General features: G+C 29.2%; 3 protein-coding genes and 1 long non-coding RNA gene across 13 annotated transcripts; 2 read left to right on the forward strand and 2 right to left on the reverse strand.

Moving 5' to 3' along the window:
• Nucleotides 1-291: 291 nt before the first annotated feature.
• Ctbp (C-terminal binding protein) lies at nucleotides 292-13,677 on the reverse strand. Of its 7 annotated transcripts, none has more exons than XM_074252182.1 (8): nucleotides 12,937-13,677; nucleotides 4,657-4,765; nucleotides 4,158-4,534; nucleotides 3,442-3,729; nucleotides 3,091-3,369; nucleotides 2,861-3,002; nucleotides 2,144-2,318; nucleotides 292-1,798 (listed from the first exon to the last, which is right to left on the reverse strand). In XM_074252182.1, the coding sequence occupies exons 3-8, from the start codon at nucleotides 4,353-4,355 to the stop codon at nucleotides 1,477-1,479; spliced, it is 1,404 nt and encodes a 467-aa protein (XP_074108283.1). In that variant the 5' UTR covers nucleotides 4,356-4,534; nucleotides 4,657-4,765; nucleotides 12,937-13,677; the 3' UTR covers nucleotides 292-1,476. The 7 variants fall into 7 exon arrangements, with proteins under 7 accessions (XP_074108283.1, XP_074108279.1, XP_074108276.1 ...); XM_074252178.1 differs by having other exon boundaries at nucleotides 2,843-3,002; nucleotides 4,675-4,765; nucleotides 12,937-13,672; XM_074252175.1 differs by having other exon boundaries at nucleotides 2,843-3,002; nucleotides 12,937-13,672.
• Nucleotides 5,978-11,812, forward strand: LOC141533350 (uncharacterized). Of its 3 annotated transcripts, XR_012480254.1 has the most exons (5): nucleotides 5,978-6,220; nucleotides 6,373-7,339; nucleotides 7,434-7,699; nucleotides 9,274-9,952; nucleotides 11,270-11,812. It is a non-coding gene; the product is annotated as an uncharacterized LOC141533350 (long non-coding RNA). The 3 variants fall into 3 exon arrangements; XR_012480252.1 differs by having other exon boundaries at nucleotides 7,434-9,952; XR_012480253.1 differs by lacking the exon at nucleotides 11,270-11,812 and adding an exon at nucleotides 10,381-10,725 and having other exon boundaries at nucleotides 7,434-9,952.
• An 873-nt stretch (nucleotides 13,678-14,550) lies between the features above and the next one.
• Kaz (E3 ubiquitin-protein transferase Katazuke) lies at nucleotides 14,551-17,532 on the forward strand. Its single transcript, XM_074252183.1, has 4 exons — nucleotides 14,551-15,053; nucleotides 15,127-15,538; nucleotides 16,228-16,850; nucleotides 17,323-17,532. The coding sequence occupies exons 1-4, from the start codon at nucleotides 15,015-15,017 to the stop codon at nucleotides 17,422-17,424; spliced, it is 1,176 nt and encodes a 391-aa protein (XP_074108284.1). The 5' UTR covers nucleotides 14,551-15,014; the 3' UTR covers nucleotides 17,425-17,532.
• Nucleotides 17,533-17,738: 206 nt separating this feature from the next.
• LOC141533347 (equilibrative nucleoside transporter 1) lies at nucleotides 17,739-23,025 on the reverse strand. Of its 2 annotated transcripts, XR_012480251.1 has the most exons (11): nucleotides 22,782-23,025; nucleotides 22,566-22,702; nucleotides 21,334-21,530; nucleotides 21,084-21,223; nucleotides 20,835-20,980; nucleotides 20,688-20,773; nucleotides 20,343-20,489; nucleotides 19,974-20,279; nucleotides 19,671-19,873; nucleotides 19,392-19,586; nucleotides 17,739-19,025 (listed from the first exon to the last, which is right to left on the reverse strand). XR_012480251.1 is itself a non-coding variant. In XM_074252174.1 (10 exons), the coding sequence occupies exons 2-10, from the start codon at nucleotides 22,657-22,659 to the stop codon at nucleotides 19,457-19,459; spliced, it is 1,449 nt and encodes a 482-aa protein (XP_074108275.1). In that variant the 5' UTR covers nucleotides 22,660-22,702; nucleotides 22,782-23,024; the 3' UTR covers nucleotides 17,739-19,456. The 2 variants fall into 2 exon arrangements, 1 of the variants encoding a protein (XP_074108275.1); XM_074252174.1 differs by having other exon boundaries at nucleotides 17,739-19,586; nucleotides 22,782-23,024.
• Nucleotides 23,026-23,157: the final 132 nt, after the last annotated feature.

Here is a 23,157-nt window from a genome sequence, read left to right on the forward strand (position 1 = left end):
ATATATATATATATATATATATATATATATATATATTTATACAAACCGGAATTTACTTATTAATATTTGTAAATATAATTAACATTAATATTAATATTTAATTGTACGATTTCACAAACATTAAAATTATTTATTTCTTCCTTTTTAATTTAACCGCTATCTTAAAAACTATCGCATAGCATTTATAAATAATTTTATTCCTCTCTATCCACTTGAATTAAAATCGATCCACCTCCTCCCACCAGTTAAAGTATGGCCAAAAAAAAAAAAAAATAAATAAATAAAACAATGTTAGTGCATGATAATAGTATATTGTTATTACATTTAAAAAGAAAAATTATTTATTTATTATGGGTGAACCAACAAACTCGATCTATGGAATTAAAAACGGCGAGAAAGCTTTTTTTAATTACTAAAAATAATTATAATTAATTATTATAATAGCAATAATAATATTAAAATTAAAATAATATAATTACTATGTTTATAATAAAGAAAAAAAAAATTAAATGATAATATAATGCAATGTGTATAAATGTCAATTTACACAATATGCCGATAATTGCGATGCCGCAGATCAAAATAAGGATCGCTAAAAAATAATTTTGTGCCGTAATTAATTTCCACAATTAAATAAAACTAGAAGAAAAAAAAATACACAACATTACTGCCAGAGATTCACGCAAAGAGAACGCAAAAGTAAACGCACTCTCTCTCTCTCTTTCATATTATTACTTAAATCCTCTCTCACACAATTCAATCATATTTCTTAACATCTTTCTGCTTAATTATGTTTTTTTTTATTTTTTTTTCTTTTCAATATTATTTAATTTTTTTTTTTTATTATTATTATTATTTCCACTGTCTTACACACTACTAGGTTATACTTAAATTCTTTCTTTCTCTTTTATTAATTAAACTTATATACTCCCACTCTTAATCATTCTCTCATCGTCCGATCGTTCTTACTTTCCCTAAATTTATCTCGGAAGCAGTAGACAGATTTTGGAATACATTTCTTCACAATAATGCACTGTCAATAGTAAATAATGGCGTTGTTGTTTATAAATTTATAAATTTATAAATTTATCAATTAATTTAATATTTAATTCAATGTGTCATAATTTAATTAATTACCTCATAATAACAATAATTATTTTTAATTATTATTTTTTTTTTTTTTCAATATTTATTTTTAAATAATAAATTTCCATTGTAGTTTTAGTTGTAGTTTGTAGTTGCTGTCAAAATTTGTAGTTTGTCCCGTCGAAGGTTCGGAGTCCGATAGCGGTGATGTTGGTCAGGGTCGGTAGTTTTTAGTCTTTAGTCAGTGCACAGAGTGATTATCTCAAGACTCATGACAATGATTATGGTCTTTGGAGGAGAAGGAGGAGGAGGAGGAGGTTAGGTCGGAGGATGATGGAGGTCTTGGTGGTGGTAGTGCTGAAAGTTGTTGATACCGCTGGGGGTTCAAGGTCAACGAGGACTCGGAGCAGGTGGACTTGGCCGGGGGTCAGGCTCGCTCACTATGCTGTGTGGTAGACCGGGTAATCCAGCAGTCGGTGGGGCTGACGCTGGACCCCCGGCACCGGCGCCGCCTACCGTTGGCCCCGCAGGACCGGTAGGACCGGCATTCCCACCTCCCGCCGAAGAATTTGGACCAGCACTACTAGCTACGCCAACGGCGGAGTGACCTCCAGGTGGTGGAGGCGCTGAATCGTGGGGCGTCGTCGAGTGTGCCTGTTGGATTGGTAATGATCCCGCATAGTATCCACCGTTGACCGACTCAGGGAAAGTGCTGGAGAAAGTCAAAACAAATCGGCCAATTCGATAAATCGCTTATTACTAACTGCCCAATAGATATTTTTTTTTTTTTTTTTTTTTTTAATTAAAAAAACTCAACGGCAAATATTAAATTTTTTTTTTAATCTCTATTTTTACTCTTAAATCTTACAAACGACTGTCTCTCAAAGAAAATTTATCACATTAATTTATTATTATTATTATTTTTTTTTTTTAAACCCCAATGAAAGCTAAGCCACATAAACGTACTTAAAAAAACCAAAAAAATTCGGTCCTTAGTGATCTTACGTTTGGCTTCTTTCATTGTTTTTTTTTTTATTTTTTTTTTTTTTTTTTTTACCTGGAAGTGAGGAAATATTCCTTATTCACGCAGTTTCTCAAGCACTCGGGGATACGTCCAACGATAGCTCGTCGTATCTCACTCGCAGCCATTTCACGGAGTTCTGAGCAGCTTGCGTCACTGTAAAATGCCGCGTGTGGTGTACATAATAAATTGGGAGCATCCTTCAACGGACCTGATAAACCAAAAACAATAAAATAATTTAATAAATTAATATAATTCTCAATCTACTATCCGTTATTTTGTATTTTATTTATATTTTTATAAGCAATTACATAGAAAAAAAATTTACTTGAATCAAGTAAATAATTTTGAAAAATTTAATTTTAATTGTACTGTATTTTCTAAACTATTAAAGTTTTTAAATATATAAGCTCATCATGATGTTACACTCATCAAGAGCTTTCATTTGAGTACCCACATCAATTTTTTATATATTTTTCATATATACAATACATATATATATAATATATATATAAATATATGAAAAATTGATTTTTTTGGTTTAAAAATTTTTTTCTCGTTTCTAGTGAAATTTTTTTTTCAGTGTACAAAGTGTATCTATTTAACTAGCTATTTATACTACGCTCGTGGTCATTTACAAGAAAGCTTCACTAGCAAGGAGATAAGCGGAAAGTAAAAGCGGAATAAAATTAGTTTAGTAAATAGGACCGTTAGGCTAAGCCAGGTAAGACTCACATTGCGCATTGGACTGACCCTGAAAGACATTGTACGGTTCATTTTCATGAACGTCAAGGGCTGCCGCGCGGATTCTGCCTTGTTTTAGGGCAGCCGCCAGCGCGTCGTCGTCAACTAACCCTCCTCGGGCTGTGTTTACTAAAAATGCCCCAGGTCTCATCTGAAAAAATTTTTAGAATAAATTAATTTATTGATAAAAATTTAATTTAATTTAATTTGTTGATTTGTTGATTTGGTGATAAAATTACCTGTTTAATAGTGAATTCATTAATTAAGTGATGATTGTGTTCGTTCAAGGTACAGTGGAGAGACACACAGTCTGATTGATAGAGCAGATCTTGGAGTGTGTAGACTCGAGTAAGACCAAGCGATTTTTCGATACCATCAGGAAGATACGGATCGTAAAACATGACAATAAATCCAAAGGCTTTGGCGCGCAAGGCGACTGCTGATCCAATTCTTCCTAACCCAACTATTCCGAGAGTATCTCCTCGTATCCTGGCGCATCCTTGTGCTGCTTCTCGTACCTAAAATTTATTTTATTTTTAGTATTAAAATATTAATAATTTTTAAATGAGCTACAAGTGGTTTAAAATTACCTGCTCAGGTCCAGTAAATTTTTTTCCTTCCCGAACCATGTTCGCTAGCCAGTATGTACGCCGATAGAGGTTTAAAATAAGACAAAGTGTCGTATCGGCAACTTCCTCGACTCCATAACCGGGCACATTACAAACAGCAATTCCCAGCTCACCAGCAGCTTTTACATCAATGTTGTCAACTCCTGATCCAATTCTGACAATTATTCTTAAGGCTTTAAATTTTTCCAGATCTTCTTTCGTCAGAATAATCGTGTGCCACATCAAAGCTCCTACGGCTTCATTTAGTACCTGAAACAACCGACCAATTACTATCTTATCTATTTAAAACTATGACTCAATCTCTCATTATTTATTTGTTATGATATTTAAGATACTTGGCAATTTTTTTATTTATTTATTTATTTTTTTTTTTTTTTTTTTTTAATTAAACCAAGTGTAGAAAATTATTAAAAAAATTTAATTTGGAATTTTTTAGAGCCTTTAAAAATTTGATTTTTTGTTTATATAATTTATTTGTTAAAAAAATGACTTTTAATTTCATGAAAATTAAGTTAGCTGACATTTAAGAATTTTTTTCATTGAAAAAATTATTAAAAAAAAAAAAAAAAATTAAAAATAACAATTAAATTAAAAAACGTTTGCTAACTTTATAATTACACGAATTTTAGTATAATTAATTATTAAATAAAATCCAAGACATTAAAAAATAATTATACCTTTTCGTGAATCTCAGATGTGGATTGTGCATCGCAAAATGCGACAGTAGCAACGTCTTTTAAAATTGGCATCTCAATGGAACAGTCTCGTCCATCAAGCAGTGCAACCAACGGGCGAGTTTGAATGGGCCCATTTGCCACTACGCCCCTCATAGTATCCATTCGAGGGCGTTTCGTCAACATCTTCCGTTTGTCCATCGGTCAAACAGCCCTCCCTATATTTAAATCTCTCACTTTGATAGTGTATCAAAATATCTACCCGTATAAAAATTAACCCACTAATAAAACCAGTGTCTTATTAAAAAAAAAGGAAGAAAAAAAAAAAAAATCACAAATCAACTAAAAATATCCTCTTCTAATTTTTCTTTCATTAAACACTGTGTCAAATAGTTTAACATATATATATATATATATATATATATATATATATATATATATATATATATATATATATATATATATAAAAAAAAAAAAATTATTTAATTTTGCACTTATTAACGTTTATGATTTGTCACACAGATTCTTTTTGCATCACTAATTTATCTTGTATTTCCGAAGGCGAATTGTCGAATCTCCAATACATCACGGATCACGTTGTTTACCGACTCCTGAAACAATTTAAAAAAAAAAACGTAAACATTTTAGAAAATTGTTTATTTATTTTATTAAAATTAAATCTAGATTTTTTTAATAATATTATTTGAGGTTAAAAATATTTTTTAAAATTATTTACAGCAGTTAAATAATTAAATATGTATAACATGTTACTTTAAAGATGCTCGAATTAAACCGAGTGGTGAAAGTGAGAAGTGTTGAGCAAATTTGAGGTTACCTCAACCGCGCCGGCTTCTGATAAACAACTTAAGGGATATTATTTAAAAAAACTTACATTAATTTTATTATCCAATCAATAAAGCAGCAATAAAATAATTATTTAAACACAAATATAATTATTTATGGGATAAATTACAACATTAATGCCGGTAAAACGTCACACGCTCACTGTTCCGTATCCAGAGGCTACTGGCTGGGGCTAATGTTTTTAGAATTACACGTATACAAGACTGGCGTTGGTCAACGTTAAGATCAATGTTTTTAGGTCATGTTACCATTATATTTATTCATGTCCGATATCTCTTTACACTTACGCTTAATTTGATAAGTGGTTTATCAATTAAAATAATGATAAATAACAAAAAGGTTCTTGTTATTTTTTTTTTTTAAATTACTTCCAGTTAAAAAATAAAAAAAAATAAAAAAAAAAAAAAAAAAATTCCCAAGTTTTGAATGAATTATTCTTTGAAAATAAAGATGGCAATGACTCTTGTACTTGATGGTGTGTATGTACCTTTATCTTTATTATTTAGGATAGTTTTCGATTGTAAACCCGTGCGCGCTTTTGCTGATCGGAAAATGCCGGATTTGCTGACACGTGGCGCCATCCTATACGCATTCACTGTTATATGTGTAAGTATTATTATATATAGATGATACATTCTATTCATTACTTTACTTATTTCATTATTCCTCAAGCACTTGAAGGTACTTTTATGTTTTTCAGAGTTGTAGTCGTTACTCCCATTAAACGATTAAGCGATAATGGGCAACTGCGCTATTACGTGGCGGTTTAAAATATCATTATTATTATTATTTATTTATTTATTTATTTATTTATTTATTTATTTTTTTTTTTTTTTTTTTTTATTATTGGTAGTAAGTATTTAATTTTAATAATAATAATAATAATAATAATAATAATTAAAATTTATTATTATAATTTTTTATAGGATTTAACTTAATTAATGGAAAATATTTACAATATTTATTGACTAAGTAAAATATAAAAAATAAAGTTATTTAAAATTAATAATAATAGATACATTTAAATTTGTTACAGCAACAAAATGGCTATCCTCTATCGACATAATCTTCTTATCAGTATAATCCAATGAGTTACTTAAAAATGTAACGGATATTATCGATACGATGTCTTATGAATGAGTTGTATAAAAAAAAAATTTAAGAAGCTTACAAAAGAAAAAGTAATATTCGAGGAAATTTTGGTGAGCTAATAGAAGAGAAGTTAAACGTTATTTTAATTATTTTGAAAATTTACTATTTATAAAATTCTTAATTTTTAAATGTCTAATACTTTCAATATAAATTTATTAAGTATCTAAAATGTAAAAATAATTAATTTATTTGTATTTTTTAGAAAAAAATATGTAATAAAAAATACATATTCCAGAAAAACTATAAAATGTGATTTGTGGTTGACTCAGCGAGATCTTTTGAACTGGATACTACCGCAGAGTGTGCAAATTCAAGCACTTTGACTTTACTCGGGCACATGTTGTGCCAACTAAGGGAAAACGAAATCCGTATCAAAAAAAAAAAAGCTCGTTTCGCTAAAAATAATCGAGATAAAGACAAGGAAGGATTAGAGAAGACAAAACTGTAAATTAAATTCTAAATCCACAAGAAAACACTCAATTATACGGAAGTGATAATTGTTGATAAACAATGAGGTAATTTAAAATCGCGGGTCTTCAATAAAACAAAATAGAATAAAATAAAAGAATAAATGGAGTAAGTAAGTAATATAAATAACGGATGACTATTAAATACCCTAAAAGTTAGTAGATGTAACAGTAATTTCAATTCAGTCCGTACTTGATATCTAGGTGTAGAGTTTTTCCAGGTTGTGTTTCAGTTTGTATTCCAGGTTGTGTTCCAGGTTGTGTTACAGGGTGAGAGGTGAGGCAAGCGGCATAAAGCCGGTATGAAGAGGGGAGATAGCCGTCCAGTACGAGGGCGAAGTTATCCAATTATTGTCTAACCAGGGAGGAACTTTGCTTCACCAAGTGAGCGAGTGAGAAGCAAAACGAGAGAGCACTCGCTAGTTAGAGTCCTCGTATTCGAGAGAAGGCCAGAGCCAGAACCAGAGCCAGAGTCTACGAGAGATTTCCTCTCCCCTATATCCCATCAACATTCTGGTACCACCCCTAGCGACAATAAACTCTCAAGTTTGTCTCCAGCACTTGTTTCGTTCCACCAGGTGACATAAACAATATTTCATCAATTAAATTAAACAATATTAATAATATTTTCTTAAAAGTTTCTTCAGATAGGCAAACTTTCGACGAGTATACACTAAAAATTTTATATTAAATTTTACTATGGTACGTTGCATTTTATCAATCTATTTATTTTCCAAAAAATTCCGCCAATTTTTAATATTCAGTTGGTAAAAAATTATAATATTTTACAACATAGTTTTATGTTTTAGTGTCTAGATCTTCCATCATAATGATTGTACATTTAAAATTTTTAAATGTCTGATAGTAAACGTATTATCTTAATTAATGACAATTGATAAAATTTGTTATCAATCTTGTAACTTAGTCCAGGAAAGTAAAATTTAATATAAAATATTTCCAGTGAATATTATATAGATATATATAGAGGGGAATATCAGTGGTAGGCCAGTTGGACAACTGGATCCAGCTGAAGATTTAAAACAAAAAGCACCAGTAGTAAAGGTATAATAAAAACAATAAAAAATAAAATAGAATAAGGTAAAGTAAAGGTAGAGAGAGTGGAGGAAGGGTACCGACTACTTAAACTTTGCGGAAAGTTTAGTTTGCCAGCAAAGTTAACTGAGTTTAGTTCTCTCGCAAAAGCAAAACTTTGGTTCCCTTCTCTCCCTCTGTTATGTACTGTAAGTCTCTCCTCCTTTATAACTCATTCTCTCATTACTCTTTTCTAAATCGAAAGCGTAATTCTCTGGCCGTTATGGAGACACGTCACGAGAGACCCAAGTCTTTTATTTTCTTTGTATTTTTTTTATTCTCAATTACAATGTCCTCAACTGAACATAATGACGCCGGGCAGAAAACAAAGACTCTTGTGCTGTGCCATTAATACTGTACGTATGTAATGTAATGTAATATAATGTAATGACAGAGCACGTAATACAACAGCGAGTAAAGATTAAGTGTGAAAAACATAAAACGTTTTGTATACGCTGGCTGTACATACTCTTATTTAAGAGTACATAGCCAGCCAGCACAGCAAGCCAGCAGCAGGCTGATACTTTGATGGAGTTTGGTTTCTCGTGGTGGAATGGCATTTTGACTCATAGTATAGTTGAGTATGGCAAGCAATGGCCGGCCCGATCGATGTCCCGGCAACTTCCCACCCTCAACGGTGTAGCTCGTCGTCGTCGTTGTCGTCGTCGTCGTCGTTGTCGTCGTCGTCGTCGTCGTCGTCGTCGTCGTAGTAGTCTCCCTCTTCCACGCTCATTCTGTCTCCATCTCTCCTTCACTCTCTCTCTACACTCGTTACTCTTCTCTCTTCTCTCATCGTTCTTCGCTCTTCGCCCTTCTCATATCCTGGCGTGTTCCGCCAACGGCCCCTCCTCAGCCCAGACTCTTCCGCGAAATCCCGGAGAGCTGCTTACCGCTCGATTCTGTTTACAATGGATGCGCTACTCTTCCATTACATGTAACAAACTCATACACACATTTCAATCTTAATTTTCATCTTTATCTGCTCACAGTCTGCCATTAATACTCTTCTCGTGTTGCTGCACTTTCTCCAGAGTTTACGTAAAGACGGGAAAGTAGGTAAGCGCACCAACTATATAACGGCCGCCAAATAGCCGTAGGGAGATGAATAATATATAGTGATGACTATCCGTAGTTTAATGTCTTTGAGAGGTTGTCTTAGGTCAGTTAGCTTGGCATTAAGAAGCTGAAAAATAGCTTCATACAATTAATATACATTATCACCAAAAATGTAATTTTTTTTTTTTTTCCTAAGTATTTAATTAATAATACTGAAGTTAGGTGTCAATTAAAAAATTAAAAAATATTTTTTACAACAAATTTATTGTAAAAAAATTTCTAACTTCAGTTTCATTTAAATTAAGCACCTTAAATATAATTTACATTGTGAGTATAATATAAATAAATAAAAATTTATACAAAGAAAAAAATTAATTTGAATTAAGAAAAAAATTCTTGAACCAAGAAAATTAAAAAAAAATTTTAATTGTCTTAATTCAGGAGGAAAAATTATTAACTCGATTCAATTTTTTTTTCTGTGTATAAAGAGAAGCTATACAATCAACGTTACAGTATTGGCTCTGTACAACTTAGACATTATTGTTTAAATATTAAAAGCAACAAGCTCAGACGCTAGCTGAATTAATTATGTAATTGCAATTAATATAAGTCACTAGAGATGGTAAGAAAAGATTGAAAAACTTATCGATTACAAATTACAATAACAATAAAACTTAATTAACGGTACTAAAATATTTACAGGACTTGGGAGTATATAATGTAGTACAACTGAAGAGATAAGATGATTAATTAAATCGCTGGAGGGTGAGAGCACCTGTTATGATCTTCAAGACTGAAGAAGCGCTCAATAGAAACAGCGTGGAGTACACAGTAGTTGCGGAAGCATTATCTCCGGCGGATATATTCAACTCTACCTCTTTCTCGTTAATGTTAATGCTTGCTCTCTGATTCTGATATAACACTCCGGAAGCCTGAGTGATAAAGTTTATGCTTGATCTCAATATAAGGTCATTTATCCTTCTTATACCGCAGCAATGTCACTCGATAGCTTTTATTTATTATTTATCGATTGGTCTGTAATTTTATTGGCCCATAATTTTGCAATTGTCTGGAAAAAGTAACAAAATAATTTGACGAGGTTAAAATAAATAAAAGTAACATTAATGAGAAGGAGAAAAGAAAAAAAATGTCCGGTTAAGAATAGAGGTCAGTACATTGCTGAATAAGCAGCAACCGTTGTCGTTGTTGTCGTTCTGGTGTAGTAACCCGGCGTGGCTGGTTGTTATCGTCGTCAACGTCGACGTCTACGTTGAATAAATTACGTAAGGCTGTGTATAACTCGAGCTCGTTTGAATACTAAAGGCTTTCCTTCTATCCACATGCTGATCTAACACATTTGCAAATGCTTGAGCGCACGCAACTCTGTGTATAACAGTACTTGTACTTACTTATATTTATATATTATATATATATATATATATATATATATATATATATATATATATATATATATATATATATATATATATATATATATATATATAGAGAGAGAGAGAGAGAGAGAGAGAGAGAGAGAGATTCTGAATGCTGAAGCGAAGAGAAGAGAGGAACAAACTTGAAACTTACTTTTATAGTGGGGAGATTCAATGAAGGGTAAAGCGAGTGCGACATTGTGCCACTCAAGTGCCGTTTATTTTGCGTTTAGTTTGGCGAAAGTTACGCAAAAATTTATCCGAGGTCACCATTATCCAGTTTTGAGTTTAAATGAGATCTAGGCTACTTTGCTGTGTATAGAGCAATCTTTTTTAACGATCACCATTGCTTTAACCTTTGACCTTTACATTTTCAATATGTATTGATATTTATACACACACATAATATAACTCAACTCTGTACTAAATACCGAGCAATAAATTTTCAATATATCATTTTTATAAAATAGATTTATGATTTAGTGGAATTGCTTTTTATTTATTTTACTTCTGGTATACATATCCGAGTCAGAACAAATCGATATTATTCAATTTATAAATTTAATTTAATGAAAATTAATTTAGCAGATAGTTGATAATTTTAAAAATTTTTTTTTTAATAATTTTTTCGAGCAAATTTATTTGTTAAAAAAAAAAAAAAATTCAAAAATTGTCAAGTGACAGCTAAATTTATTATATTGTACTATTTAATATTGGCATGAGTGTATTTTGTGCGGTTACATTGATCAATCAAAACAATTAAAGATAAAAAATATCAATAAAAAAAAATTTTTTTTAAATTATCTTTTAGACTCTTGTAGGTTCATTAATTCTGACTCGGGATTCTGTAGAGGTGCACGACACCAAAAAAATATAATAATATTTACCTCAAGTTAAATAATAATTAATTTATCGAATTTATAATTCAACTTCTTAAAATTCTTTTTTTACAATCAAAAGCTTTTAGATTATTATTAAGTAGATTGAAATAAAAAATGGGTCACAAAAAACCAATTTTTGGTAATTAAAGTTTTATTAATTTTTTTTTCAGCTCTTTGTGCTTTGTATGAAAATACAAGCTTGAAAAAAAAAAAAAAAAAAGGATACCCAGACTCGGTGGATGTTGATCGAAATGACGCACGTTCTAGAACCGTCCCTGCGAGTTCATTGGTCACCATTTACTTGAAGAGATAAATTGCTAGGCCAGTGAGTCACGTCACTGTAGCTTTAGTCTCTTTACTCTTGACGTGACATATTCAAGAGCGTCATTGTCAGTGTGTGTAATTAACGCAATAGATTGTCACATGTCATCGTAAAATTTATATATTTAAAGTCTTGCGATCGCCTTCGGCATTTGAACGATAAAAACTCGAAAAACATATCTATATCATTATGATTTTTTTTTATCATTATATTAAATAATGACAATTTGTTCTGAGCATAAAATAAAACTGATAATTATTATCAAAATAATTTTTAAAAGAAATAATACTTAATGTTTTATTTTTATCGAGAGATTCAAAAAAGACAATATCGATGACTTGTGCTCCTCCAATGGTACGATCAATTACTAAAAAATTATAATAAAAGTAAAATGCCGACTAAAAAGAATTATTGAGGACAAAGAAGCGGGGATATGTATAAATATATAAATATAAATATAAATATAAATATAAATATAAATATATATATATATATATATATATATATATATATATATATATATATATATATATATATATATATATATATATATATAGCGTAGGGTTTTTCAGGGACAGGTGAAAAACGGTGACGGGATAATGGAGGCTTAGTGACCGTTCGTCCGCGTGCAATTTAAAAGAATAATAAAAAAGAAAGGCCTCTCTTGGTTGGCGTCTCCCGAGTCCCGACTGAGACTGACTCCACCAAACTAAAGCCTCCCTCCATGCCAGCGGTCTTAACATTAGACCACATAATAATATATAAAATATTAATTTTAATATTTAATATCATTCTTCAGCACATCTCCCTCCATACAACACGTATGCGTATGTCCAGTGTATTTAATATATTATTAAAAGCAGTGTTGGTTGGGGTCTTGACTGTCTTTATTCACCAGCACCTTTATATCTTTTTCTTCTATCCAATTCTCAAGTTAACTCCATAGCGTCGTCCATCTCTGGATCGTCCACCAAACCCCGGTGATTCTCTCTCACACTCTGGTACCTTAGTCACGATCTTACAATCTCCATCGTTACGTTCAAATGTCCTGATGTATATACTACACAGGGGCACGCGCACTAAACACGCGTGTACATTTATATATTATATACACACGCATATATTAACTCTCTCTCGCATTATTCTCGTGTGGTGGTCGTTGTATCGTGCTCCTTCTCCTGAATATTATTCGTACAAGCTCGTCGTTTTCATCGTATCGTGGAGAAAGGCGCGCGGAATTTTGCGCGCTCGGTCTATCTACATTTTTTTTAAAGATCCAATGTATCCACCAACAATTTAATATACACACACCGCACCACACCACAATAAAAATACTATGCATGTACTTGTGATAAAAAAAAAAACCTGGGGATGGATGTCTAACCATTAACACCAAGCATAAACTATCAGGATAATAAATAATATTAAAAATTACTTCCCATTATTCTAGGCTTAAAACTAATTTATAAATAAATATATATACATATATTGCTGTCGGGAACAACAAATACCAACCTGTCGGGGTGTAATCACCGGTAAATACCTCCAGCACAGATATTCAAGATGATGATAATTTTGGAGATGAATATTATATTATTTAAAACCAAAGTAATAATACATATATCTATCTATGTGTGTAAATATATATATATATATATATATATATATATATATATATATATATATGTGTTGGAACACCGCGTCACTTGCAATATCACAATATTCACTCACACGGGACACGGCGTTCTTCCCTCCCGGCGTATAAAGCCGCCGCCACTAGTTTTATCTCTCTCGCTCTGGTACTTTGGTCGGCTCGCTGCTGGATACACCTCACCAGAATTACTCAGCAATGGAATACTCGTTGGCTTACTGCCGATATTTAACGGCCAGTAATTATTTTTATTAATGGGTCCTGGGCTGTCGCGCACAAGCCCGACACCCTAAAACACCGCTTTTAACTTAAACGATATGCGAGCGAAAACGCGTTAGATTCCTCCAACTACTGATGCCTCGCGACTCTCTCCCTCACTGGAGGAAAATGGCGGCCCCCGGACGCCCGAGTGACTCGCGCGCGCCACCGATTTTGCCCGTCTCAGACCGAGTCTCAGCGGTTATTCCCGACTTACACCGACTATTATTTTATAATTATTTAGATTTTTAAGATAATACCTCAGGATTTTTATAACAGCTGTCACTTTTACCTCCGATTTTTCTTTATACTCAGGTAACTTTTATTTTTGGTTATTTATTTAACTTCACTCGCACGCTTTAACGAATATTGTGTGTCGATTGTCGATGATAATAAGAATGGAGGCCATTTGTCGATAGACGATTATCGTTTGTTGCGAGATTTTTCTCCGAGTATCGATACTTGCTGATCATACTGAAGTTAGCTGACAGCTGTCAATTATTTTTATTATTAATCAATTACAATTAAAAAAAAAAAAAAAAAAAAAAAAATTTTACTAATCATTCTTTTTTAATTTTCACTCGTGATATTTTTTTATTTAATTTATTTTATGTTAATTTTATAGTTATTAAATTTTTTTTAAAATTTATTTCAGTTAACTTCAGTGTCTATTTGCTGATAGGAGCGCCTTGATTGAATGATATTACGCTACGAGTTATTTGTGTTCTTTATTATCCGACATGTTTGACAGAGTACCAACTTGGGTGTTTAGAAGTACATAATAACAAAATAAACTTGTCGAGATTGTTTACTGTTATTATTTACTATCAAAGTCAATCAGCTGATTAATGTTTGTTTATTTATTTATTTTAAACAAAAAAATTTGACAGGTTAAGTTTTTTATTTTAATTAAATTAAAAGACATTTGATAAATTAATTTTTATTTTAAAAAATTATAAATTAAAATTACAATTTTTTTAATTAATTTATTTGTCAGATAAATTAAAAAATTATCAAATGTCAGCTGATTTTAGTATTAGATTTTACAATTATTAATTTAAAAATTGTCAAATGTCTTTCAGAAAAATTTAATGAAAATAAATTTAGCAGATATTTAATAATTTTATGAAAAATTGTACAATCTGTATTATATAATTTTAAAATTGATGACAAAAATTTTTAAACAAGATTTTTGATATCAAATTTATTGTTATTTTCAGTGTAATTGTATTAGAAAGAGTACCAACGTTAAAAAAAAAATGTATCAACTTTCCAAGATAATTCACCACCACCATTTATAAACCAGCTGATGAACGATGTACTGTATATTGGTATTGTACTAACTATTGGGATTGGGATGGATAATTCATCACAAAACAGTTGCTTGCTAGTTCTCACAATCATCAGTAAAATTTTTAAGACGCAGTGTACATATGATACGTGTGTGTAGAGTTTTGAGCTGCGAGCTTCAAGGCCTATTAATTATTTTCTTTATTTGTTTTCCCACTGACTAATTCCGTTTCAATAAATCCAATTATAAATACTGTGTAAATTTTAGCAACTCATCGGACTTGCGATGATTGAATAGTAAAATGGTGATTTAGGATCTTAGCTACGAGAATTTTTTTTTTTTTTTTTTTTTCCCCAAGGTTTATTTTATTCTGCTGTCATCAAAACTCGGAAAATGTCGGACATAAAAAGTATGGAGCACCCTACTTTAAAGGTAAAAAAGTCAAACTTAAAATTTAATGATCCGTAAATTTTTTATTTTAAAAAAATAAAACGTCGTGCTGCAGGTGCCGTACGAGCTGCTGAACAAAAAGTTCCGATCGACACAAAAAGTGCTAGATCGGGAGGTATCACATGTGCAGATAGCTGCTAATGAATTGGAGAAAGGAATTAATAATAATAATGGGCATGCAACAACCGGAGAAATAAGTCGTTTATTAGGTGGTGTTGTTGCGAAATTACAAGTATTGAAGAGAAAGGCCGAGGAATCTATTTCTGAAGAGCTCCAAGCTGGTATGGTTTGCAAGAGACGGTTGGATCATTTGAAGGAGCATGGCAGCTCTTCTCCGAGTGTTGTCAATCAGTGGCGGAGACAAAGGCTTGATAGAATGCTCGTTGAATATTTTTTAAGAAAAGGATATTATAAAACTGCTATGAAGCTTGCTGATACTACTGAGCTTCGAGAATTGACAAATATTGGTGATTGTTTAATTTTTTATTTTTATAAAATTCATCAATCTTATTTTTCATGATTTTAATTTCAGAAATTTATTAACAAATAGATCATGGCAAGAATTTATTTTTAGAAGCTATAAAAAATTATAAATGCAATTTTTTAAAATACATAATTAAGAAATTACATTGCTATCTTGTCAACTAATGAAATTTTTAAAGATATAAGCTCATCCCGATGTTACACTCATCGAGAGCTTTCATTTGAGTACCCACATCAATTTTTCATATATATATATATATATATATATATATATATATATGTATATATGAAAAATATATCAAAAATGCATGTGGGTACTCAAATGAAAGCTCTTGATGAGTCTAACATCAGGATGAGCTTATATCTTTGAAAATGTCAATGGTTAAGAAAATACAGTGCAATTTAATAAAAGTCATTATTTAATGAAGCAAAATTTTTTACAGTAGTAAAATATAAAATTATCATACCGTAAATTAAATTAAAAAATAAAAAATAAATTCCAAGCAATATAAAATATCAGTAGTCATTGTTAGCTCACTGATAGATTTATCATAAAAATATTTATAAGATAATATTAAAAATAACTTTTTCTGGCTAAATACTATCAAGTCATAGATAAAATAAATTTATACAATTATGCAGAGGTATATATTAATTTTTTTATTTATTATAGATGTATTTATGGTGTCCCGAGAAGTGGAGATCTCTCTGGCAAATCATGAAACAGCCAGATGCTTAGGATGGTGCCATGATAACAGATCAAAACTGAGAAAATTGGGCAGCACTATGGAGTTCAATTTACGAGTTCAAGAATTTATCGAATTGGTAAGAGCTGACCGCAGACTAGATGCTGTCAAACACGCCCGTAAGTGCTTCGCTAATTACGACGAGTATCAGCTCCAAGAGATCCAGAGTTGCATGGGCCAGCTGGCCTTCCCTGCGAACCCTTATCTCAGTCCCTACAAAGATTTGCTGGACGAAAAACGATGGGACCGGCTGATTGAACAATTTCGACACGAAAATTACCGATTGTTCCAGCTGGCGAGTCAAAGTGTCTTTACAGTCGCTCTCCAAGCTGGCTTGTCCGCGTTGAAGACTCTCCAGTGCTATGGTGCTAACAAAGAATGTAAAAATCCTAGCTGTCCTGTTTGCAACGAAAATCTCAATGAACTAGCTTCACCTTTACCCTTTGCTCATTGCTCACAGTCTAGACTTGTATGCAGCATTAGCGGCGAGCCACTTAATGAATATAATCAACCGATGATGATGCCCAATGGATATGTTTATGGTGAAAAGGTACTTTATAATAATAATAATCATTTATTTGTCATTAATTAAGGCCTAAAAATTTTTTCGGCTATTTTAAAATCAAATTTTTAATATTACGGTGAAATTATTGATTCTGTAAAAAAAAAAAAAAACATTTTTTTTTGTATAATTAAATTTTTAAAAAATTTTGTTTAAAATATTTTTTTATAGGACCCATATTTTAGCCATAATATCAAAAATATTTTATTTTTAATTTACGGAAAAAATTTTCGAGCTAATAATAATAAAAATAAATTTTTAATGATACTAAAATTAGCAGATATTTCAAAATTCTTCAAATTTAAAAAAATAATTTTTTTTTTTATTAAAATTAAATTTTTATAAATTAAAAAATTTTTTTTAAATTATAAAATTATAAAATTAAAAAATTTTTTAAAAGTCCGGTAAATTTAATATCATAAATAATAATAATTTTAATTAATAATTATTATTATTACAGGCGCTTGAAAAAATGGCACAAGCAAATAATGGAGCAGTAACTTGCCCAAAAACCAAAGAAGTATTTCCATTTAAAAAAATCGAAAAAATTTATGTAATGTAATATAAAATTACTACTAAATTAAAATACACATTGCTGTATTATATAACAACTTCTTTGAAAATTAATATTATTATCATAATTAATAATTAAAAACAATTATTAATATTACTCGGATCTTAACTTATATGTAAGATGTAAAATAATACAATATATATTTTTTAATCAAGTTTACTTCTTTTAGTTTTTACGTGATATTGTTTAAAGATAATAAAAACAATAAAATAATTAATTGATTAAAACAATTTGTAAATTTTAACAGCTTTATTATATTCACGGTAATTTTATTTATTATAAATAATTGTGACCAAGTGGGCTCTACTTTTGATTTACTACTTTATTAGTATTAATTAATAATTTATCATCTAATAATAATAACATGCATGAGATAATTATTTAAATGAGAATATTCATAAATATTTATAAAAATATCCTATGTATGTATAAAGGGTCAACAATATTTTTAAAATTTGTGGATTCGACGAATTTTAATAATTATTGTCGGCATTGCTTGTTACAAGGATTGTCCATTTATAATAAATTCGGACTTATACTGTGATTTTAATTATTAACAAGTATGTTAATTAAATTTTAATTGTTAGATATGTAGTATAATTAATATTAATTATCAGAGCTGAGAAAAAGGGTGGAATATTTAAATTTTTAATTTTAATAGTGGAAGTACAAGTTTTTATAGAAGACGATGTCGATTTAATTATTATTATTAATTTCAAGACAATTAATAAGATAAATATATATTAATTAATAGATACTTTGTCACGTAAATATATTAAATAATTATAAAAATTTGCACAATGGTATAGATACAATTATTTTAAATAATAAATTCATGTAATCTAATAAATATTTATAAAGAAGAAATAATTCAATTTTATTCTTCGGCAAAAAAAAAAAATCAGTCATTAAATTTTTTTAAATTATTATTTAGCAAATAATTGCATCTATGACGGATTTCCGTCTGAGAAAATTGTTTGTACATTTTTAATAAATTTATTTTAAAAAATTCACTTCACTCCTAATTATATCGCTTATAAATATTTTAAAATTGTAAAAAAATGAGAGTGATTTTGATTACTAAATTCTCAAAGTTAAAATTTTTTTTTTTTTTTTTTTTTTTTTTCATAGAAAAAATACATCTCTAATATTCAATTAACAATAAAACAATAATTATTTTAATATTACTGTATAACATTGAATATTAGCATTTAGGACTGACATTTAATTAAAATAAAATTGATAAGCGATCGTAGGTAAAAAAAATCTAATACATACAAAAGGAGCCTTTTTTTTCTCATAAATGTACATATAGAAAAAATTGATTAGATTAAAGTATACATATTCAGATATATGTAATTATTAAAAAGCATGTGCTTGGATTAAAAGCGGCTTTAGATTTATTAATATGAAATAACTTAATATTTACTCAAGGTTTATTGGTCCGACTTAATGAGTTGGAACGGTGGGCTGAATTATTATTCACCGTACGTAAAGTAAGTACAAAAAAAATTCTTTTCAATAATTATTATGCCATTTTAATATAAATTTTTTAAAAGGTATTTTGTTTAACTCTGACAAGATTATTTCTGAAAACGAACCATTTAATTAAGTTACACTTACTGAGCCTTCAATTTAATAATTTATGATACTGAAGTTAAAGTTTTGTTAAATTTTTTTTTCACAACAATTTTAAATTATAAAAAAATTTCTGTGTCAACTTCAGTGTCATAATAATTTTTTTTAAATAGCTAATATTAATTAGAATAATTAATTAATTCTTTCATTAAAAAAAAAAAAAAAATTAGCAGCTCTATGATTAAAAAAAAATATATTAAAATCTAATTACAAAGATTAGTAAAAAAAAAAAAAAAAAAAAAAAAATTTTTTAAATTAATTATGTAATTCTTAAAAAATAATTAAACCGTGTATCGATTACTCATTTAAATTCTTACTTCAGTCATCCGTCAACGAATTTAGTGAGTATTAATTTAAACACAAGGGTGAATAAAACCCTTAATCATTCCCATACGGCCATAGAAACAATATAGGGCATAACTATGGCAAAAAGAACACCAGTGAAGATTCCAGTGATGAGAAACGCTGCTGCAAACATCCCTGCAGTAGATGCATATCGAGAATCAACGGTTCTATAAATAAATAAGTCGTTAAGTATTTCCTGTCGCTGTAGTTTTAATATAATTCAATAGAATAAATAAATTTTTTATACTTACGAGGGACAGTACATCATACCAAGGGAGGAAAAATACCCACTGCTTACTCCCATTAATACAGCTATTCCGAAATAAACAAAGTCGTTTGTTATCAACACCGGCATTGTCCGGGTAAATTTCAAGGGTTGATAATTACACACTAAAAATAGTGGGATGAATAGCACTCGCAGTACCACTGGTACTACCAGACACTCTCTTTGCGGCTGAAAAATATAAACATATCAAGTAAATTTATTTTATCTTAATGGTTCATGTCTATTGATAGTAAATTTATTTAAATTTATTTAAATGTCAACAACTTACCCATTGAAAATAAGAGGCAAGCATGCTACCGAGCATAGCTGTTACATTAAAAGTTACAAAGCACATTACGCTCATGTAATATTTTTCAGACACTATGAAATTTTCATCTGAAACTTTGATACTAGACTGAACTGCTGGAAATACACTCAAGGTCACGAAGAATACGAAAAATATATTAAATAATTGGGGAGAACATTGTTTGAATATTGTCCAATAAGGTGTTCTTCCAGGAATTTTAGATTTTGATTGCAACTCTCTTTTTTTCTTCTGTTTTTGGAACACCATTTCGTGATACCGATAGAATTTCTGGAATAATTTAATTTTTAGATTAAAAAATATGAAATTTTAAAATAAATAAATTATACTTACATTTATTGGGAGTGCAAAATATGTATCAAAACATGCTAATAGCACAAAAAGTGCTGTTAGAAAATAATAAATCGCTGCGGTTCGCAAACTTGGGGCCATTTTTAAAGCCAACAAATCTATTACGGCTGTAAAGGTTCCACTGATGTTCTAAAAAATACATTTTTATTAAATAACTTAAATTAAATTAGCCGATGTCTAAAAAATAATTTTAAAAATTATACGTGCTATTTTTTTTATTTGTAATTTAATTAATGAAAAAAATAAAAAATTGTTTAAAGTCGGCTAATTTTAGTATTATTTTTAAATACTATTATTTTGAAATAATTTTGAGGAAATAAAACTTACAGATCCTAACACAACAGCTCCAGTATACTTTCCAGGTAATTTAGCTGCCATGCCGTATACTGAGTTTTGATAAATTCCATTGAAAGCTGTAAATTATAAATTAAATTATAAATATTAAGTATTAAAATAATAATAATAATAACTTACTATTTAAAACAACGACAGAAAACATTGTAACCCAGAAAAATACACCTGGCCAACTAGATGTATCCAACATGGCCATAACAACTGTTTCAACGAATATCAATACTTGTACAAGAATTCCCCAGACAATTCTCGTAGTCAAATCTCCACTAAAAATATCAATATTAATTAATATAAATGTTAATTTTAATTCTATAAGTACTGTTCTGCAATCGCAGGACGGATTAGTTTGTTCTTTTTTTAAATAATTACCCAAGAGGCACAAAAAGATTAATCCAATTGAAGATAACATTGGGAACTTGTGCAGCGAAGCTAACACTATCGACATAATAGCTTGCATAAGTTGTGTTAGCACCCGTGTAGTTGCTTGAAAATTTATACTTTTCAAAATACTGAAATTACAAATTTAGCATTTATTATTATTATTATTATTATTATTATTATTATTATTACTTTAACGCACTAAGAGATAATAATGTTATCTAGTAAATGATTTACTTACATTCCTGGCAGTGATGAACATATTCCAAGGCATAAGGGTACCGATACCATGAAGTACCATGATAATATATACTATGTTCAATTTATCCGATGGAGGATTCAATTCAAGGTCAACTTGGTCCATTGTAACGTTTCTGAAATTTAATTCGTCGTCTGGTTTGTCTGTGCTTTCCCAGCCAGGAGATAGTCTAACTGGTTCTGTGGAATAAAAATAAACATTTTTAAAATATTATACATTATTTAGATTTTTAAAAATAAAAAATCAATTACTTGACAATTTTTTAATTTTTTTTTAGCAAAAAAATTTTTTTTTCTCGTAATTTATTTGTTAAAAAAATGATCAAATATCAGTTAAATTAATTTTTTAAATATTATACATTATATATATTTTTAAAAATAAAAAAATCAAGCAGTTATTTGACAATTTTTTTTAACAAAAAATTATTTTTTAAAAATTTCATTTTTAATTTTTTAGAAATTTCTAAATTTCTACACGTCAATTTTTTTTTTCATAATTTATTTATTAAAAAAAAAAAAAAAAAATCAAATACCAGTTAAATTAATTTTTATATACATTCAGCAGCTTTAATTTTTTTTTTATAATTAAAACAGATTAATTTAAATTGAATTAAGTTATAATAGAGTTAAAATGTGGTTGGATGAGTTCAATTTACAGACTTAATGCTGACAATCAGAAATTAGAGCTTAGCCGGCTCACATAATTGACCTAACAGTCCACTATCAAAGGTTAAAAAAAATTTATTTATTTAAAAAAATAAAGTTGAAATAAATAAAAAAATATTTATAATATATCTGTGAAATTTTTAACCAGCATATCTGAAGAGTAGTAAAAACTAAATATAATCACTCAAAAAGTAATTATCGTAAATGATATAAAAAAAAAAAAAAAAAAAAAAAAAAAAATACAAATGAGTTAGTGATAAGATAACACATGGCCATACCTTAAGTTAATTAAAATCAAGGGGTGTAAAATAATAATTTTTCTGAAGATTAAAACTACGAAGAAGCCAACTTGGCACTGAATCAAAAAAAGTAACAAACTAAAAGACTTGTTTTGAGAGTAAAAAGAACTGAAGCATTGAATGTTGTCTGAAAAGAGTATAGATGCATTCTTGAGACCACGAGGTTTTACCGTGAATAAAAAGGGAGCCAAAAAAACCTCTAAGAAATAAAGAAAAAAATAAATATTCATAAAAAAAATCAAACTCTTACCTCTTACGACTATTTTTCTTGTGGTCAGCTCATTGATGAGACTTTGGTCTTCAATTCCAGCTCTGAAATCTCTCTGTTTATATGTACCAGCCATTTTAACTTGTTCTGTTTCAACTTCTAAGTTATTTAACGCAATTCTGTTAATTAAATAATTAAAAATTAGCTTTGTAAATAAATTTAAAAAATGTTAACAAAAAAATAGCGGGAATATCTTACTCATCAGAAGAACAGGCGAATTTATTTATCCTAAAAAAATAATAAAATAATCCACGTGTTTAAATAGTTGCCGAGTTATTGTCCAGCTTGAGCATCAATTAAAAATAATTATTTAAAATAAAACTTGTGAATTTATTTTTCTATTTTAAATGACTGTTCAAATGGTTATTGCAGCGGAAAACATTATTGTGATACTGAAAAATATTTTAGCTTAGCTCCATTGAATATGAGAGCAGTCCTCACCCCACCATTATTTTTAGGTTAGCGATAACAGCATGCGGTGGCCAATAGAATTATTAAAACGAACTTTGTCGAGTTATTACGATTATAATCGACATTACTTACTTACATATTATTGTTATTATTATTTTACAGC

Source organism: Cotesia typhae, unplaced genomic scaffold (assembly GCF_013202065.1).
Source record: "Cotesia typhae breed Kobodo isofemale line unplaced genomic scaffold, CoteBio_Ctyphae contig_83, whole genome shotgun sequence".
NCBI classification, from domain to species: domain Eukaryota; kingdom Metazoa; phylum Arthropoda; class Insecta; order Hymenoptera; family Braconidae; genus Cotesia; species Cotesia typhae.

Coding starts and splice junctions, on each gene's coding strand:
- LOC141533347 (XM_074252174.1), bottom strand. CDS start 22,659: ATGGCTGGTACATATAAACAGAGAGATTTCAGAGCTGGAATTGAAGAC. Junction 19,874..19,973: donor TTGCCTCTTATTTTCAATGG/GTAAGTTGTTGA, acceptor TATATTTTTCAG/CCGCAAAGAGAGTGTCTGGT. Junction 19,587..19,670: donor GGTATGATGTACTGTCCCTC/GTAAGTATAAAA, acceptor ATTTATTTATAG/AACCGTTGATTCTCGATATG.
- Ctbp (XM_074252178.1), bottom strand. CDS start 4,355: ATGGACAAACGGAAGATGTTGACGAAACGCCCTCGAATGGATACTATG. Junction 3,003..3,090: donor ATGAATTCACTATTAAACAG/GTAATTTTATCA, acceptor AAATTTTTTCAG/ATGAGACCTGGGGCATTTTT. Junction 1,799..2,143: donor GAATATTTCCTCACTTCCAG/GTAAAAAAAAAA, acceptor GACTTTCTCCAG/CACTTTCCCTGAGTCGGTCA.
- Kaz (XM_074252183.1), top strand. CDS start 15,015: ATGTCGGACATAAAAAGTATGGAGCACCCTACTTTAAAG. Junction 15,054..15,126: donor TGGAGCACCCTACTTTAAAG/GTAAAAAAGTCA, acceptor GTCGTGCTGCAG/GTGCCGTACGAGCTGCTGAA. Junction 16,851..17,322: donor GATATGTTTATGGTGAAAAG/GTACTTTATAAT, acceptor TTATTATTACAG/GCGCTTGAAAAAATGGCACA.